The sequence below is a fragment of the Arctopsyche grandis genome, chromosome 12 (assembly GCF_051622035.1).
Source record: "Arctopsyche grandis isolate Sample6627 chromosome 12, ASM5162203v2, whole genome shotgun sequence".
NCBI lineage: Eukaryota > Metazoa > Arthropoda > Insecta > Trichoptera > Hydropsychidae > Arctopsyche > Arctopsyche grandis.
The window spans coordinates 25195109-25215210 of record NC_135366.1 but is presented as its reverse complement, the minus strand read 5'-3'; the positions used below and the strand labels follow the sequence as shown (position 1 = coordinate 25215210).

At 35.1% G+C, this 20102-nt stretch overlaps 1 protein-coding gene across 3 annotated transcripts in view; it reads right to left on the bottom strand.

The window, feature by feature from the left end:
- The window catches only part of AspRS (aspartyl-tRNA synthetase), a 122661-nt gene that overhangs the window by 49459 nt on the left and 53100 nt on the right, over positions 1-20102 (bottom strand). Inside the window, exons 1-12 of one of the 3 annotated variants that reach the window (XM_077442052.1) lie at positions 4574-4655; positions 4005-4130; positions 3765-3933; positions 3552-3687; positions 2606-2783; positions 2375-2519; positions 1612-1763; positions 1374-1540; positions 1143-1258; positions 920-1074; positions 741-852; positions 560-619 (exon numbers count right to left, since the gene is read on the bottom strand). In XM_077442052.1, coding sequence (XP_077298178.1) covers positions 560-619; positions 741-852; positions 920-1074; positions 1143-1258; positions 1374-1540; positions 1612-1763; positions 2375-2519; positions 2606-2783; positions 3552-3687; positions 3765-3933; positions 4005-4121 — 1507 coding nt within the window. In that variant the 5' untranslated portion in view covers positions 4122-4130; positions 4574-4655. Of the gene's footprint in view, positions 1-559; positions 620-740; positions 853-919; positions 1075-1142; positions 1259-1373; positions 1541-1611; positions 1764-2374; positions 2520-2605; positions 2784-3551; positions 3688-3764; positions 3934-4004; positions 4131-4573; positions 4656-20102 lie in introns of those variants that run through there. The other 2 variants (XM_077442053.1, XM_077442055.1) reach the window with 2 other exon arrangements.

Here is a 20102-nt window from a genome sequence, read left to right as displayed (position 1 = left end):
GTAATTATTGATTAAATAATCACTAATATATACTTTGAGTTCTGCATAAATGATCTAAGCGGCTATATAAACATTTTGACAGCTTTTTGTGTAACACTTTTGTATAATTTCGATTTGAAACTGTACTAAGTGGGAACACGAGAGAGTATCCACTGTCTAAGTGCATTCTTGGGTGAATAATAGAGACCCCCGGATTGGGCTAACGGGACTCAGTAAGTGCCCGAACAAAGGATACTCTGGGGTTCTCACAAACCCGGGCAAGTGCGTGCGACTCGCCAGGGTAGACCACGTGCCTAGACAATAGACACATTAATGGATCGGGGAAGCTTTGCTGTGCAACTTTTCCTTTATAAGGAGGTACACACGGTAGATCAGATTATTCTGGAGCGAGCGGTAATTCATGTGGACTTCCTGAATTGTTAAATAAATGCTGTGAAGCGACTTTGGCCTTTCATTTGGATCCTGAACCCACCCCTACGCAACAATACGTAATAAAGTTGTCAAAATGTTTATCAATCATCTTGAAGCCTTTATGCAAAATTACAATGACTGTATTGACCTGCATGTGGTGGACATCCGAGTCGGAATGAATCAATATAAGCGGCAATCTTAGACAGATCTGAAACAGAAACAGGAACATTTTCATTAAACTTGGGTCTGATCATGATTCATTATGAGTTGATCTGTAAGTTTTTTTATGATTTGACTTCAATTCTTCGATTTTTATTGCTCATCATTACCGATATTGTGATGCTTTGCTCGTTCGGTCAGAAATTCAGCATCGTGTATCCTCTGAGCGCCAGACAGGATTTCTTCACCACGCATGAACATATCGTACGAGTTGGAGGCGATCTATAATACACGAAATTTATTAACACCAAAAATTAATCAAAAAGTATTATGATAAGAACAAACTAACCTTATTAAATGGATCCGGCATTGTGTAGAAAGGTCTTACAGCCAAAGGATACTTGTCTAACATGTAGAAATCAGTATCGTACTTGGCCTTGACTAATTTTCCCAATAGTTTTTCATCTGGAGTTGATAGATCGTCTTCGGCTCCGACAGTAACACCTGATAAGACCCGTCAATTAAAATCTTTTGGAGTTTATTCAGTGTGTCAAAATATAATTTGTACATACCGGCTTCTTTCAACATTTCAATAGCTTGAGGGAATTCCAAACGTAGCGGAGGATCGAGGAATTTGAAAGCTTCTACGTTGTACTGTTGTCCGATTGCTGCTATTTCAGCTGCGTAGCTTAAAATAAAATATTAATACAAATATATTAAAACTGAGTAATAAAAAATTACGCTTTTGAGTTTACAGAGTGGGGAGACTAGTAAATTATTTTAAATCGAGTTGAATGACTTACTTATCGCGCAATCCTCTGAATATATCGGTGAATGTTTGGCCGATGGTATTCAACACTTCGTGGTAGTGGAATTTGAACGCCATCTCCAAATCCAAGCCGACGAATTCCGTCAAATGACGATGAGTGTTGGAATCTTCAGCTCTGAAGACGGCACCGACGGTGAAGACCTGAAAATTGAATAACAATTTAAAACTAATCCTAAACGGATTCAAATTTATGTTGAAAAGTTTGTTAATACTTTGTCGAAGTCGGCTGCTATGGCCATTTGCTTGTAGAGTTGAGGACTTTGAGCTAAATACGCCGAGCCTTTGAAGTAGCTTACGGTGAAGACATTAGCACCTCCTTCGGATGCCGCAGATATTATTTTCGGAGTATGGATTTCGACGAAACCTATGAAAATGATAAGTTTTGTAATGGAATTCATCTAATATACGTTTTATTTGGTTTACATATGCAGTAGTGTCACTAGCCCCGTGCGGGGAGTGCGGTCTGCACTGGGTGACACCATTATTGGGGGTGAGAGTTGTGCAAAACAGAGACGAGTGGAAGTGTGTTGGAGAGGCCTTCATCCAGCAGTGGATGATGAATGGCTGTAAATGATGATGATGATATGGGTCGACATATTCATTGTATGACGGTTCTCGAGCAGCTATACGCCTCATTGCAATTTCTGTATATATACAACTTTCTGTATATATACAGCTTTCTGTATTTATACAGCTACCGCGAAATCTGTCTGGTACAGCTATATATAGCATCAAATATGAGCTATAATTAACTTTTGTTCGAGTTCCTGAGAAATCAGTGTATATACCTAAAGGTTAACTGATTCAGTCAGATGGAGACACAATCCAGAAATGACGTGTGAATTTAGCTTCTCTTTTGACGCTTCTCTCTCATAAACAAGTCATAACAATTAACAAATATTAATAATTAATAAAAAATATTTTTTAGGTGACACCACCCCTATTGACTCCACTGATATACATATATGTATGTACCTTTGGCTGTTAGAATGTCTCTGAAGAGTTTGCACACTCCGGCTTCCAGTCTGAATATGGCCTGATTGGCTGGAGTTCTAAGATCCAACACTCTATTGTCCAATCTTGTATCTTGATTCACGCGAATCTTCAAAGCTTCAGGATCCTATAAATTTATAAAAATAAGTTTGCTTGCAAAATGTACTGCCGAGTGAAGGCGTCTTAAGACTATTCTCGTATTAAATTGATTACATCAGACTTTTCCGGTCTAGAAGCGTCCTCGATCAAGAGTGGAAGTTGACTCTTGGCTGGTGATATTAAGAATGTCTGCGAGACGTGGAGTTCGACAGTTTTTTGAGTGCACGAATCGATCGGAACGGTCACTCTCACAACCTGAGCTTCAACGTCGATTATGGACTCCTTCGAAATGCTATAAAATAGTACTGCTTTTAGAAACACATGTATCTTATATATAAAACAAAGACTGCTGGTTGTGTGTGTGTGTGTTTAATTCCATTCTGATTGGCTGTCGTTAAATTAGTCATGTTAAAATGGAATAGATCAGCAGAAGTTGACGATTATAATATACTAATGATAAGCCCGATGAAATATTATCGCATGATTTATGCCATATTAAATTATGCAATAAAAAAAATCAATGAAATAATAAAACTCGAAATCAAAATCGGAATCGAAATCGGATAATATGAAAAAATAAATGGTTCAAAATCGCGCTAAACAAAATTACAGTTACATATTTTTTATATCGCGTGACGTAAGCAATTTCGATTAATATTGACCAAAAAAGCCCAAATGAAGAATCGACGTTGGCTTAGTGGATGAGACAAGTTGAACTCAGATATACCTATAAGAGGATATTTGTGGTTTTGCGGCTTCTACATATAAACAATATAAAAATTAACTAATTAAATAAATTTTCAGTAGATGGCGCTAAATGCTCATAGACTTATTTACCTAGAGGAAACATTGGTAGCAAAAAGTATATGTATATAGAAGTTTTTCGTTCATCTATTATCGTATTATATTCGTCTTGTTGGTAGTGTTTTCACATATGCATGTCGAATTGAAATGACTATTATAGTACGGAGAGCGTTATCTCACACAGACAAATGCTATTATATATGTATATATGTATGTTATAAAATAATTATAAAATAGCAATATCTGTATACAATACCTTCCGCAAAACTTGACCATTTGCTTGCTGATGTTGCTTTCGGGTGAGACGGCAATTAAACATTGCACGGTAGACGACTGTTGTCTGATCACGAAGAAGCATTGTTTGCCCTTGGCTCGTGACGTATGAAGACGGCCTTTAAAGAAGATTGATTCTATTTAATACTGATCATTACATATACTATTTGTATGAAATAAATCGTCGAAAGCTTACCTCTCACCCATACGTTCTTTCCAGCAAATCCAGCATCCAATGTCTTAACATCGGTAAAAATCCTATCGCAGAACTCACCAGTGGATTGAATAAGCTTCATGGTGCCATATTTACCCACTGAGCAGTCGACACCTTCATCAGCTGGAGCTTCAGCCGGTTGAGATGCTGCCTTATATGATAAAAAGCATATTTTAATAAACATAAGTTGATATATACCTATAATAAGTAAATGATGATTACTTTGTGTTCGGCTTTTTTTTGTTTCTTTTCGGCTTCCTTAGCCAATTTCTTTGCAGCTTTTTTGCTTTGAGCTGCATCTCCTTCAGTCGGATTTTGTTTGGATTCGTCGACAACCATTTTAATCAACTACAATATTATTAAAAAAAAAAAACTATACTGACGGTCTGTTTAAATATTACATAGAAAGTCAAGTGAATTGCATCAGTAAGATAAACCGCATTTTATCTATCGGAGAAAAAGTACGATAAAAAGTAAGTAGGAACAATGTTGATAAGAAATGAAATACAACCAAAAATCTATGAAAAAATAAATTATAATACAAAGTATACAAGAACTAATGCAATGGTAAGTAGCTGGAGCTTAAATGATATTTTTATCAGCTCCGATCAGCCACGTTATTGCGGTTATAAATAGATGGTACAAAACATAACCTCAAATTGCACAAATCCTACGCGAATATTTCACAAGTGAATTCGAATATGTAAAGGCGTAAAATATCATAAATTTCATTTAATCAATTGAATATGTTGAAGTTTTTAGTGAAATTTGTTTAAATAAACATAAAATACCGGCTAAGTTAGTCCAGGTAAATAGTGACACGTTGTGACAGCTACTAAAGTGGACTTAGCGTGTTACGATTCGACCATATCTAATAGCTAATTTCATTTTATGTAGAAATTTATAAACCGATTAAAATTTATTATAATCATTATAATATGAATTTAATATCATTCGGTGTGTTTTTAAAAATAATATTTTTGTTTATAACTGTACTGCTTACATATAAATACAAAATAAATAAATTGATCTCTATAGACGTTGACCGTTAGCTGTAAATTAACGTATTGCTATCAGTTATATTCAGCAATGTAACAAATTTCTTATTTTTACTATCGGTAAACGGCTTACATCCCAAATGCGAATCGCTACCAGGATAACCGCCTCTACGAAAATTGCTCGCGCGGTCTCCTGTGGCATAAAACTTCGTCGCACAGGAAACTGCCCAAATATTGCTCAACAAATGCTTTTTTATACGATATTTGGGTAGTTTTGAGCAATATTTGGGCAGTTTTCTGTACGGAAATTTTCCTGTGCGACGAATTTTCGTGCGACAGGAGACCACGCGAGCGATTTTCGTAGCGGCGGTTATACTGGTAACGATTCACATTTGGGATGTAATCACCGAACCTTTACCATTAACATTTATATTTTAAATGTATGTCTTATATGTCAAACTTTACCTTTTAAGGTCTGACCGCACTATGCGTCTGCGACAAGAACGGCAGCGTGCGGCCAAATATTGTTTGTATGAAATTGTATGAGATATAACGCACTACGCGTCACGCAACAGAGTTGCCTTTTGTATCAACTTTGCCATGTTGTGTCATACTGCAGCAGTCGACGGCCGTATAGTGCGGTCAGACCTTAAATAGGTACAAATACATATGTTTATTTGTGCAATGCACCAATCCACAATTTGAATCCAACTTATACATATGTTAATTTGAAATCATATTCAAATATTTGTGTCATAGTGGTTAGGATGGTTTTGCCAATTTGGTTGGGAATCGTTTCAACAATGAAATTAGATCAATTTGAAAACTCTGATAGGAAACCATCGATTTCGATTCACAAATATCCAAGTCTGACCAACAGTACTAGAGAAATAAATAACCTCTCAATGTTTAGCATTAATGCAATCACCGAACTATGTATGTTCGGTGTATATACAATCAGGGCCGCCAAGAGGGGGGGGGGGGGGGAAGCTGGGGTTAAAGTTCCAGGGATCGGTCTACTTGAGGGGCCCCGTGTTGGGACGTTCTACTGATCAATATTGATATTTTATATTATTTTGCATAAAAATACATATATTTATTTAGGGCCAAATGTTTATTATTTTTCGATCCGCGCATTATTTGTGTCCATGAGAAATCGTTTCTGTTATATCATACTTTCTTATTCGATTATTTCAAAAAATAGCATTTAACATATACATATGTATTTTTCTAATAGTTCTGATAGATTCTTCGCATATAAAAAATATATCTATAAGATTTTTTTTGGTTTATCATAGGGTATGGAACTATTTTTCCCGGACCCGAAATTGCTCTCGGCAGCCCTGCATACAATGTAGTTACATAAATTCGTTATACACATACATACTAGGGATCCTAAATAGTCGAATATATTCGAATATCGAATATCGAATAGTAGCTTTAAATTATGTATTTGTAGTTTTAAGAAGTTCAAGATGTTATTAAAATGTTAAGAGAATCATTATTCGGAACATCAAATAGAACTAAATGTGCTGTAGATTGAAAATAAAAAAATAAGTTCGTATAAAAAGTATTCGAATATTCGGATTTGGGATCCCTAATATATATGTACCTATACATACATTTAGTTAAATTTATTTATTTTCAAATTAAGTTAGACTTTGTGACTATTTTGTCGCATTTCTTTAGTAATTTTCTGAGAAAAAAAATATAATTAAAGAAGCGCACATTATGCAATAAAATGACGTCAGCTCGTCTTCTTTGCAATATTCGTCGTTGAAAGTCAGTAATTAAAACGGAAAGAATTTTACACCGTAGCGAAGGAGAAAAAAAGCGACAGAGGGATGATGTACTGAAGAAACTAGGGAGAAGAAAAAGGAAAAGAGGGGGAGGAGGCAGCACTCGACGAGTGAAAAACGCAATTTAAGGGAACTAATTAAAAATAATAAAAAAAGAAGTAGAAACACTAGATGGCGTTGTAAACTTAACGACCGGTTAAATTAACAATTCACCCCTGGTCTTCCTCCCTCTCACTCCCATCGAGAGGCGTTTTCTTTTATGTATTTTTTTAACCCCCACTCAACGTCTTAAATTATAGAGGGTAGCTCGCTTTGAGCGGATCCAAAACAGAGTCGCGAATTTAAAAATATCATACTTACATATACATTTACAAAAATTACAGTTATACGATTCAAATTGCTCAGAAGACTAACTTTATATTATAAGACAATTTTCAATTTATTTCATAATAAAAATGCTAAGAAAAATCATTCGAAATATTTCATACAATTATTCAAATCTAATACAAGCATTGTGTTGTATATTTTGAATTCGACACGTTGATAATAATCTTTTCGATGTCACGACTTTTCGAACTCCTGTAGGTATCTACGACGAACAACAACGACTTAACTTTAGAAAAAACAAAAAAAAGCAGCTTATTTGTGTGTTCTGAACTTTTATTTGCATTCTCGACTCAGCGAATTGGGAAAACTTGAGAGTCATCTTCAATTTATACGTACGTTCAGAAGCTTTGAAAGTTTAAAACCAAATAAAAATAAATGTAAGTACATATGTATATAAACTAATTTGAAAAGACTCTTCTTACGTTTGGGTAAACATTCACCGTCATTAAAAAAGATAATAAACATACAAAAATTTGGCGAAAAAGTAAAAGGGAACGTTCAATGTAAGTTATAATGAGAAAATGTCTGGAAAATATACTCAAGAATGTGACGGGCTGCGACTCAAAGTTTCAAAACACCTGCCCTCGAGTGCGTTCCTTATTTTTTCCGAAAAGATAAAGTAAAAAAAAGAGAGAGGGCATACTTCAGCGTTAATTTGTTTAATTCTTTTCGCACTAAAAGGGAGACTTTTCCCGCGGCATATTTAAAAAGGGGAGAAGTCGTTAAAACCAAACGCAACATCGACATAAAAAACAGTGTAACAGTAATGTTAATGCCCCGTAAAATCATTACAAAATTGTGGAAATGATTAACAATTAGCTCAATTTCTATTTGAATCGTTTTCAAGAAGAACAATGATATTATTTATTATTTTCGCAGTGAATGTGCGATTTTAAGCGAACGTTCGCATTGAAATCAATTAATTTTCATGAATATTTGATTGTTTTTTTTTAATTATTTCGAATGTCTAACGACCCAGTTACGTATGCGAATGTGATTCGTAATATAAATTGGATTCGTATTAAATTATGAAAAAAAAAATAACGGATCATATAATATGTATGTTTGGTTGGTGATTAGAAATATTTGCAATTACGGGGAGTGTTCAAACTTGACAATTATTTCCGCGGAAAGTTTCGCGCGCTTTTCTCACTCTTCGTCGACAGGGTGACCAATCGTAGTGACACATTCCAAATTCTCGATTTTGAACGTGAAAATTTGATTATACAGAGTGGGGTTGAGAAGAGTGGTGGCGTCAATCAAACGCCCCGAGGTTTGTGATTTGTGTTGCGGAAGCGACGAAATCCAGTGCTTTCAAAGCTCGGCAAATAATATTTAAATATTCATACATATTTTAAATGGATGTATGGATCAGTGTGTACATATATAAATAAAAAAAAAATAATTATATTTTTATTCTAATATTTTAAATAATTAAAAAAAAATGGAAATGAAAGATTTCTTTGATGCGTTTGACAAAGATACAAGATTACTCGAAGAATGAATCAGAATTGAAGTAAATTCGAACCAAGAATACTAACAATACCAAAAGTATTTCATTGAAAATCAATTTTACAACTTCAAATGCCGAAGAAGAAATAAAGAGACGTATGAAATTAGGATGGAGTGCATTTGGACGAATGAATGTTGTTTTAAAATCTAAAATTCGATAAATGCGTTTTGCCAGTGATGACGTATGGATGTGAAACTTGGAAATTGAACGCCAAGATGCTACACAAAGTCCAATGCACTCAAAGAAGTATGGAACGCTGTATGCCCGGCATAGCTAGGAAAGACTGGAAGCGAAACACGTGGGTGAGAAGTGTAACAAGGGTAGTGGACATCGTGGATAGAGTAAGGAGATTGAAATGGCAATGGGCGGGCCACGTGGCTAGAACAATGGGTGAAAGGTGGACAAAATAAGTTCTAGAATGTTGCCCTAGAGAGCGTTGTATGTTTGGCATAACGAGGAAAGACAGGAAAGGGAAGACGCGGGTGAGAAGTATGACAAGTATAGTGGATATAGTGGATATAGTGAAGAGATTAAAATGGTAATGGGTGGGCTTCGTGGCTAGAAGAATGGACGAAAGAAGTTTTAGAATGATACTCGAGAGAATGTAAAAGGGTAAAAGGAAGACCGCGGGGAAGATGGGTAGACTACATTAGAAAAATGTGTGGGGTGAGATGGATTAGAGTTGGGCAAAACAGAGACGAATGGAAGCGTATTGGAGAAGCCTTCATTCAGCAGTGGATGGTGAGTGGCTGTAGATGATAACGATGAAAGCCGATCATTATTACTCATTGCTTATTAATAATGTTGCTAGTATAGAAATCAAACCCAGAAGCTAGAGCTTTGAAATTTGATATAATAATATACCAATTAAACATTCGGTGGTTGTATTAATGCTAACACCGAGAGCTCCCGGGTTCAAGCCTTAGTTTGATCTCGATAGAAAACAGTTTATTCGGAGTATTTCTGCAGTGCTGCTGGTCAGACTTGGATATTTGTGACTCATAGTCAATCGTCTTCTATTAGATTTTCCCAATTTATCCGATTTCATTTCACCAAATTTATTAAGTATACTATTTTCGAATACATTTAATACTGCTGGCAATATCTATCTGGATGGCTATTAAATCCAGATCGACCGTCCCCTGTTCTTCATACTGACTGTCTTTTTGCAAGCATATAAATTAACATTTCCCTATGATGTGATTACGGGTTGTCCCTGAGCGACACTTGTGGTATTAAACTTTTACATATATATGTAAATTTGATTTACATATATATGAAAATAGTGGTGACATAGTGGATAGCATGGTTTTTGCCATTTTGATGGAGGAACCGTTTCAACAACGAAATCAGATAAATTGGCAAACACTGATAGGAAACGATCAAAATAGAGTCACAAATATCCAAGTCTGACCAGCAGCACTACAGATTATACTCGGAATAAACTATTTTCAATTGAGGTAAATTCACGGGATCGAACTTCAATGTATGTATGTATAATGAGTAAAGCCCGGATAACCAAGGTGCCGTTCATTGTTCAAATGTTGTAAATGCATTGTTAAAGGTTTTCCGAACCTTTTTTACAAAGCATTTACAACAATTGAACAATGAGCGGCACCTTGGCTATCCGTACTCTAATAATGAGTTTGGATATGTACACAGTTAGGGGGCAGATACACTAAATCGTACGGCACGGCTTGCCTAGATAGACTTCAGCTGCGATGGGCGTATCCTCATGCCTGTGTTAATTCGTACGATATTATTATTTTGACTAGTTTTTCCTGCATTTTTTCAAAGCTGGGAATCACTGTTATCGATCACTGTCAAACTTGTGTCAATGCAAGGATAAAATATCACCGAAATCACTCCAGTGGTGAGTTTTCCATAGCATAGATCAGGGGTACTAGCGTTTTTAATATGTTCAAAACTATGTATGAGTTTTTAACTGTGTGTCTGCTTTCTTAGCTTTAGTGTCGATTTAAAACCACCTGTTATTAAACTATGGCATATATTGAAAAAAGTTGTAATGAAAAAGTTTGGTCTTGAAAATTGATTTTTAAAAAATCTTAAATACACTAATTAAACTGTCAAAATAGTTGATAGTATAAATAACGTATGAAACGCACAAGTAAGCAATTAATTGCGGGCCCGGCGTTTAAAACGCCATCACTCTCTCGCGTTTCGGTCGGAGAAGGGGTTGGCAGGGATAGGCAACTATTAATTAGTTCAGTGCGAAATTCCTCAAGTTGGATTGGCTTTAATTTAGTAAGATGTGAAGCAATTAAATCTGACTGCTCGGTGTTGCCTTTAATTAAAATCACATAACGATACCTAGAATTGCTTCATAGGAGAGGAAAATCGCACACACACACATGTGCGTATATTACGTTGAAAATCAATGGCGTAACTTACGATCAGACGAACTTTTACTGAACAAAAACGCTTGAATACCTATCATTACTCGTATGTATGTATGTATGTATGTCCAAATCGCACGCTCATTTTTAAGGCACGGATCTAAATGTTTCAATTTAAACCGTGGCTGCTTATGTATGTAGTTCGACGTGTCGACTAATGGTTTTTTATGTCTATTTTGGATTGGCTTCGTTGATTCTGATAAAGACGCGAGAAAAATGTAACCAATTAGATACGTCATAAAAGGGCAAACCTGGCAAAAATACATTTTGGTTTTATCTCGACACATTCGAGTTAAATTTTTATAAAATTTATATGTACCGGTGGCGTGCCGTGACTTTTAAAACAGGGAACTAGGTATGGACAAACAAATATATACATATATAAGGATTGAAAAGAATGAATTTCACCACATTGGAGACGAGAAGAACTAGAGGTGACTTAATCGAAGTCTATAAAATCCTTAATAATCACTGTAATTGTCATATGTCTAATATTATTACTAGTCACCGGAGCCTGAGGGGGCCGTGTATTGTGCAAATGTTGTAAATGCATTGTTAAAGGTTTGCCGAACAATGGATAGCACTGTGACTATCCTACCTCTAATTATTACATTCAACGTAAACACTCACCCCAGAGCAGTGCTACTCAAATTATGGTCCGCGGCCCATTACTGGTCCGCGGAGAAAGACAATAACTTATGTCAGAACTATTTCAAAATATATATAGACTGGATAACCAAGCTAGCTTATTTGATAGATATTTTTTGCATTTTGAATGACCTTAACTTATCCATGCAAGGAAGAATGTCATCTTGTTTCACAATGGCAGACAATACAGATGGGTTGAAATGAAAATTAAAAACATGGAAGATTCGTGTTTCAAAAGATTGCTATGACATGTTTCACAATTTGGCTGATATTATTTACGAAGAAGGATAGGAGCTTAATATAATCAGTTGTCATTTGACAAATTTATCAGAGCGATTCGATTTCTATTTTCCACCAGATGACGATCCACGAATTTTACTACTTAGATTTTATTTTATTTTTATTTGTTTACAAGTTTTCAACAATATACATATAACGTTTTTATTTTAAAATATAATGCTGGTCCGTGAGGATTACTGAAAAAAAAATACTGGTCCACCAGCTGAAAAAGTTTGAGAAGCACTGCCTCAGAGGTCACTCGTTTAGACTCCGAAAAGAAAAATCTAATAAATTGATCAGAGATTCATTATTTTCAAACAGAGTGGTTTCAGTTTGGAATAGTCTTCCCAATGATATAGAAACCTCTGATAACGTTGATATTTTTAAGAATAAGCTTGATACTTTTTTTAAAACTAAAGGATTTCTGTAATTCTTCTTTCCCATAATCGTATTTCTGTTATTTTTTGTTTATATATTTAGTGAACAATATGGAAAACGGTTTGAATTTATTTTAATTGAATTATTATATTTTTTCATAATTAATAACATATGTATGTTAATTTTGATATGTACATACATACGTTATTAATTCAAAAAACAAATATGTTAAGTGTGAAATTTTTTTTTTCGATTTTTAAATGCTTTTTATTATTACGAAATTATGTTCACAATACATCTTATATCTATTTTAATAGCTTCTGATTTACTGATCATTTTCTATTTTACAATTTAATTTAATTTGGTTAGTAATCATAGTATTATATTATTCTAATTTTAATCTACAGCATAATAGGAAAAAGAGCTCAAAAACCTATTTAAAATCCTTATAAATGTTCATAATACATCTAATACATAATATGAATTAAAGACTCTCTAAAGTCGATGACTTAAAGCAGATTGTGTTTAGGTAATCTGTGTCTTATACACAAGTGTGTAAAATGGTTATTAGTGATTCTGTCATAGAATCTACTGGTTAGTTTGTTAGTAATGTCTGTAACAAACGGAATATTATATATGGCATGCAGTTTTTTCAAGTTAGTATATATGGGTGTATTATAAATTATTTTTAGGGATTTATTTTGTATTACTTGGAGCTTGGAAAGATAAGTATTCGAGGCGTTATTCCATACAGGTGAAGCATAGGTTAATAATGGTAATATGAGCGAAAAACAAATATGTTAAGAGTGAAATTTCATTATATGGAAGAAAGCGTTCAATTCCAAAGCCATTTGGCCAGTAACAATACACCGTTCTAACAGAGTTCAAAGCAAGATAACAAAAAACTTTTTAAATAAAGGTTTTTCTATGAATTCAACAATGGCAAAACCATCCTGTCCCAATGAGGCTTTGTCCTTTAATTTATAAAACATTAATCTCTTAGAGTTATAATAGTGTTGCGTAGGGGTGGGTGGAGGATCCAAATAAAAGGCCAAAGTGGCTTCACAGCATTTATTGGGTGATTAATGAGATTCACGCACTGCCACTGCTCCGTCTATTCTGGACTGCCTTGGTATGGCCTAAGTACCTGCTTATAAAGGGCATCTTCTTACCAGATATGCAGTCTCACGGTCTCGCCATGCAGTCCTACGCTTTCGCGTTGTCAGTTCTGAGAACTCTAGCGGGAAGTGACCAAATGCCGTTACCGACCTCTAAGTCCATTCGGGCGTCTCCATTGTCAGTCGATAGCACTTAAGCCTGGAGATTATCCTCGAAAACCAATTATAACGGCGGCTCCTTTTAGCATGTGCTACAATATTATGTTGATATTTCAAAGGGTGGTTTTGGAAAGGAATTGATACATGAGCCACACCGAGGCTATTGTCGATAGCAGTTTCAGCATACACAACCTTTACATCACCCCTTCACTCCACCCCCACACTGTACCCAGCGGTCCACGTACAAATGAGCATGTTTATATTTGTGCCTTTGTGTATGCGTATTATTCAATCATTATGAACTTTTGATAAATGTACTTTATTTTTTGAAATGTCAACACTTCTCCATACTTTTTTGGATTGGGGATGCGTCTATATATAATACCTATAAATAATTTTAGTAAGGTAAAACTACATATAAATGGGATTGAGAAATATAATAAAGCAGTCCCATTGATACGTTTCAGATACTACATATAAGTAGGAGTGCATTTTCGTTCGCTTTTGTACCGAATTCGATTAATTACAAAGTTGGTAAACATGTAATAATACGGTGAGGTATTAGGGCTATCCCTGTAGTACTAAATATCGAGTGATAAATGCATAATTGCAATTCTTCCGGTTGTTGCGAAAGAGTTATATCCACGCGCCCGGGTGCAAATGGATTGCCGACAGGAAGGGTGGATAGGGAAAGGGTCTGGGGTGGTATGGGGTTAAACTGTGGGGATGGTACAGACCAGCCATCCTCCCACACCCCCTACAATCAGGCTAAGTGAATGTCGTAATGCAAAAGCGTTGAATTTAATTTAGCACTCGTTCGGCTTAACGAGTCAGTGCCGGGCCGGGTCTATCCGTTTTGCGTTCGCGATTGCACTTGACTTTTATATACTATTCCTGATATGTAAATAAATATATGCCTCAATTTAATGAATTTCTTATTTAACGGATGGGATTTATAGAATTGTACCGTTGAAAAAGTTTATCCATCTACATATAGTGAGTAAAGACTTTCGTCACTCAACTGAACGACTGTAGAAACTATGCAACATTCAATATGATTTTTACGTACCATCTATAATATACATATATACATAAGATATATATGTTATATATTTTGACTAGTTGGATTATATTCCATCTAGCCTGGTACCATCCACCGTTATAGTTGAAGTGTATTTTCAGTTGTAATATAATTTGACTAGTTGGAATATATTCCGCCTAACACACGTAAGTTTATTCGTATGGCGAATTACATCCCAACTGGTCGAAATATATTACAACTGAAAATACACCTTAACCCTTTGAGTGCCGACATCTTTTCTGTTGAAAGCCCGCCACGCTGAAAATTTCGCCAACATTTCCAATTAGAATTATTTAGAAATTCCGGTGTAAACCACTCTTTATAAACGTTGACAAATTAATGAAATGGATTACACGACCCATGTTCAATGATTTTTTTTTTCAATGCTAACCTGGATAGGCTTAGCGGGGTAGTATTCTTGTTTACTTTGTACATGCTCAAAATACAACGCCTATCAGCGTATTTTAGGCTCGTGGAGTTTATTGGCAAAACGCTGATCGTCGTTGATCAGCATTCGAATAATTAACTTTAAGTTGAAACATCACTCGACTGGTAAATTAAGTCACATGTGTTACAAAAGAAATGTGTCGTCAAATTTTTTTCCCACGCGGTCAAATTTTTTTCAAATACCTTTTTATATATTTAATTGTTTAATATGAAAAAAAAAAATGTAAAAACTACCTACCTACATATAAACAATATAAAACACCGATAGAAAAATCAATTAATTAATTCAATACATTTTCAATAGATGGCGGTAAATTCTCTGTCAAGCGGAAACATTGGTAGGAAAGAGTATATATAGAAGTTTTTTCTTTTGTTATTGTATTCGTATATACGTTTTGGCAGAGTTTTAGCTGTGACGTACATATGTCGAATCGAAACGACTATTATAGTAAGGCTAGCGTTATCTCAGATATACAGATAGACAGACACACAGACACACAGCGATAATCTATACTAGCTGAACCCGGCATGCGTTGCAATGCCACAATAACGCGTGCAATTCCCGTATCCGTTCCACAGACATTCAATTTTATATATAGGTATAGATATATTTGTTGACGTGGGCCATCCGCTGTGTGTTTGTGGTACAGTCCTGAATGATCAGTACATTTGAGTGCGAGGTAGGCGTGGCGCGATTATTGTCACGCTTGATGCGTTGGAGGCGGGAGGATAGCTTTACTTTCGCGTCAATAAAATCGTAATTACGAATATTATTATTAAGAGGTTTTTTTTTCACAGTAATCTTCCCAGATATGCATACAAAAAATCCTGAAAGTTAAATTTTAAATACATACATATATAGATATATGATTATTATACCAAAAATTCAAATATGAAACATAACAGAACCCACTGTACAGTTTAACCCTTAATCCGACTCTGCGTTCGGCGAACACTCATACAATATATCTAAATATATAAAATATATGGCATAGTTGTGTTATTACTATTTCGCATGCCACACAGTGTGGCGTTAATGGCGCCGTAATTAACGGTCGTTATCGGCGGCCGTTAACGGGCCACAACGGACTGTTGGACGTCCCTGGCTTCAGTCCACCACCCCATCCCCCTCCCCCGTTCCGCAGCTACAGCGTTGACTACCCCTGGCTATCTGGCCGAGCAGATAAGCCAATTGTTTATTGTTTTAGCGCGGGGGCGGGGGCGGGGGGGTTAATTTATTCGATGCGAATTGTGCAAAAGACCTATTATTATCATTTATTATAACTGGTACCCTATTTATGTCTACATATTGTTATCGGCGATTATTGTTTCGCTCTAAATTCGATGGCGATTGTATCGAACGAGGCTCGTGACGCTCGCTCTCGAAATTGGGCCTAATTAACTGTTCGGCGAGATTTATCTGCAGCGGCTGTCAATCGCAATTATTGCAAGTGTCTGAGGTGCTTGGTTCCAAAATGTCAGATGTTGCAGAATGCGGCTAAAGTTTTGGATTTATGCTAAGTTTCGGAAAAAGTCTGTGTGATCAGTACTCAGTAGTACCAATTTCGGTACTACTGAAACTGGTACGATCAAAATAGATACTGCTGAAACCGGTATTTGGTCACAATTTGACCTATAGTAATACCGATAGTACAAAATAGACTACCAGTAGCACCGTAATATAATAATATACATCATTTTGAATTTAGAAGAAAACATTGTATCGAATTTGTTAAAAAATGAGCCATCATTTAACATCGTCTTTGACTTGCTATTCCAAGGAGCCTCTTAGTGTATCATTAATATAAAGTATGCCAAAAATATCGTACTTGCATATTTTATTTTCTTTATTTTTACATATATACCAGGAAGGCCTAACAGGCAAACCCCGATGCGCTTTCCAAACATTGCAGGATTTTTTATTATACAAATCACTGTATTTAGAGAGGCTGAAAAACACGAAATCAACAGTTAATTAATATATAGACATCTATGGATTTAGGCTTGTGTATAAATTTTTACATATACATAAATCAAATTCAGATATTTATGACATAGCGGGTAGGATGGTTTTTGCCAATTTGATGGAGGAACCGTTTCAACAATGAGATCATATAAATTGGCAAACTCTGTTAGGAAACGATCGACTTGGAGTCCGAAATATTCAAGTCTGACCAGCGGCATTAAATATTAGCACGGGATCTAACCCGGTAACCTCTCTGTGCTACCAACGAGCCATACTGCCATATGACCGAATACATATATTGATTATTTTTATTTATTTAAGTTTAAGATTCAACCTTTGTGGCATTACAAGAGTCCCTAATGCGCCGCAATGCTCGAAAAGATACAGAGAGATGAGAAAAATAAAAATATATACACACATAGACAAAAAAAATACATTAATACACAATCATAAAAAAATTGCATTATAATAATAGCAGATAAAGTAAAAATATCAAATAATAAAATACAAAAATGTCTTGCACCTACATATAGCCAGCACCAATATATAGGAAATAGTCACAAATACAAAATATCAGTGCAAGGACCAAATGGAAGAGAGAAGATCAAAATTCCACTCATACATCACATTCAATTATGAAATTAATGATGAGCGCAGGCTATCAGGAAAATAGGTTTAAATAATCTCCGATAACTGAGTATATAATTAATTTTTTTTGCCCTAATTTCTAAGATAAATAAAAACCGGTAGATGCCTGTTCTACCGTTTTTTTTGGCGGTAGTACCGGTAGTGACAAATTTCGGCATTTTGGAATCCCTAGTATAGACAGCTTAAAATGTGTCAATGTCTCCATTGAAAGTATGTATGTATGTATGTACTTACTTACTCACTAGAATTGATGTATGTATAGGATTTGACAAGGATATGATGTATATATTATTATTTTTTTGAAATTTATAATGATCTTTTAGTAAAATATTTAGCATACATATGTATATAACATTTATATAAATTCAAAATGGCTACCTACACATTATCATCGAGTACAACATTGACTTCACTTACAGCAAAACGACACATTTCATTCGATAAATTAACTTTTTACGGTGTGAATTTATAACCAAGGATTCTACATTTTAAACGACATCCTTATAAAGTATACCTTTTATATAAATGTATACACATTAAGACGCCCACGGCTTGCGAATGAGCACTAGCCCTTCACGCTCATGCGACGAAACGACGATTATTTTCCTGCCACTCTCTTCTTACATTCAACTGAATAAAACGGCGTGAAGATAATGAGTTATAGTTTTGTTTTTACACACACAATACGTATAATATGTGCGGGATATCACAGTTTGTATGGTTTTAGTCGCGGTGTTCGCTCTCGTGCCGATACGATCTGACGACAAGTCAATTGTGGCTCAATTTACGCGCGATGATACGACACACCGAACGCTAGTTAATACTCACGTAGATGGGTGAGTATGGGTGTATCTCGTGGCGGTGAATGTGTGTATTCTGTGTCGGTAAATGTGAGTACGTGTGCACAGGATGGGGTGTGTTTTTAACGAGAAGACATCACAATGGCGTGGTTAGCACCTGGTCGTGAGGTGTCGCCGAATAAACGGGAACACCTGAAAAACTAGCACGAATGAACGATGTCAGCAGTCGGTAACATTTTGTATAAGGTTTGAGCGTGGATTTTATTTGTTTTGATGGATATTGAACACCGTCTTATAGTCGTCTTAGTTGTTCATTGATTAAAAAGTTTAGGTGTGTATAATTTATGACGATTTTTATAGATGAAATGTAAATTGATTATTTATTATAAATTGGTATTTCATCTCAAATACAAATTTCAGATAGTTCGAAATCAATTAACTCAAATGTTGAAATAAAAAGACGTACCTATAGTCAATTATGCTGTGACGAGACTGACCCAAAAATGAAAGGACAGATCTATCACCGCATGTCAATATTTTTTATGGTGTTGAATCTTGGATCATTAAGGTCAGAGAAAGAAAAATTATAGAAGCATTTTATATGTGGTGTATCATAGATAGCTAGGAGAACTAATGAGTCTGTAATCCAGAAGTTAGAATGGCAAATATATGACTGTCATCAGTCTCCAAAGAATCCTCGGCTTTTTTTTAGACATATACATATGTATGTACCTATGTATTTAGAAGAGAGCCAGATAGCTTGCGAAGACTACTTGTAAATGGAGATGTGGAGGGGAAGGTCCTCTACTAGATGGAGCAGACAGATCCAAGTCGCTTCTAGTATGTATGACTGAAATCATTAAGCTAGCGGTTGTAGCAATAGGTTTTTGAGCTCTTTTTCCTATTATGCTTTAGATTAACATTAGAATAATATAATACTGTGATTACTAACCAAATTAAATTAAAATTGTAAAATAGAAAATGATCAGTAGATCAGTAGCTATTAAAATAGATATAAGATGTAATGTGAACATAATTTCGTAATAATAAAAAGCATTTAAAAATCAACCAACGTCTGGCCAGCAGCGAGACTCAAGTGGGACTCGAACCCGTGACCACTCTGCTCGAAAGCATAATATGCTAACCACTAGTTCACGTCGCTGGTTAATTATGTAAATGGTCAATCGAAAATAATATCGAGGGAAATAAAACCACTGATATACATATATATTATTTTAAATGAGAATCCCTATATTGTAAAAACGGACAATCAATATTAATAACCAGGGGCATCATTTGGGGGGGGGGGGGCGTCTGTGATGGGCAGCCGCCCCCCCCCTAGATTTGGGATATTCATTTTGTTAAATGTATTATTATGAATTTGAATAAAAATATTAATTATTATGAAACATTATTATGAATTTGAATTAAAATACTAAACTTTTAGAACACTGTCAGATACATATAAACACGTCGATTTTTCCTAGAAAAAAAATGCTAACTCCCAAATATATTTTGTTTTGTTGTTTGTCTTGCTTTGACAGATATTTGTAAAACTCGTTTATCCTACAAAATTTTTTTTTGAATAGGATTGCCTTTCTATTACTGAAAAAAATATTAAAAGAAATTATATTCATAGGCCTCTATTTAATCGACAAAGTAAAAAATTGACATTATGATCA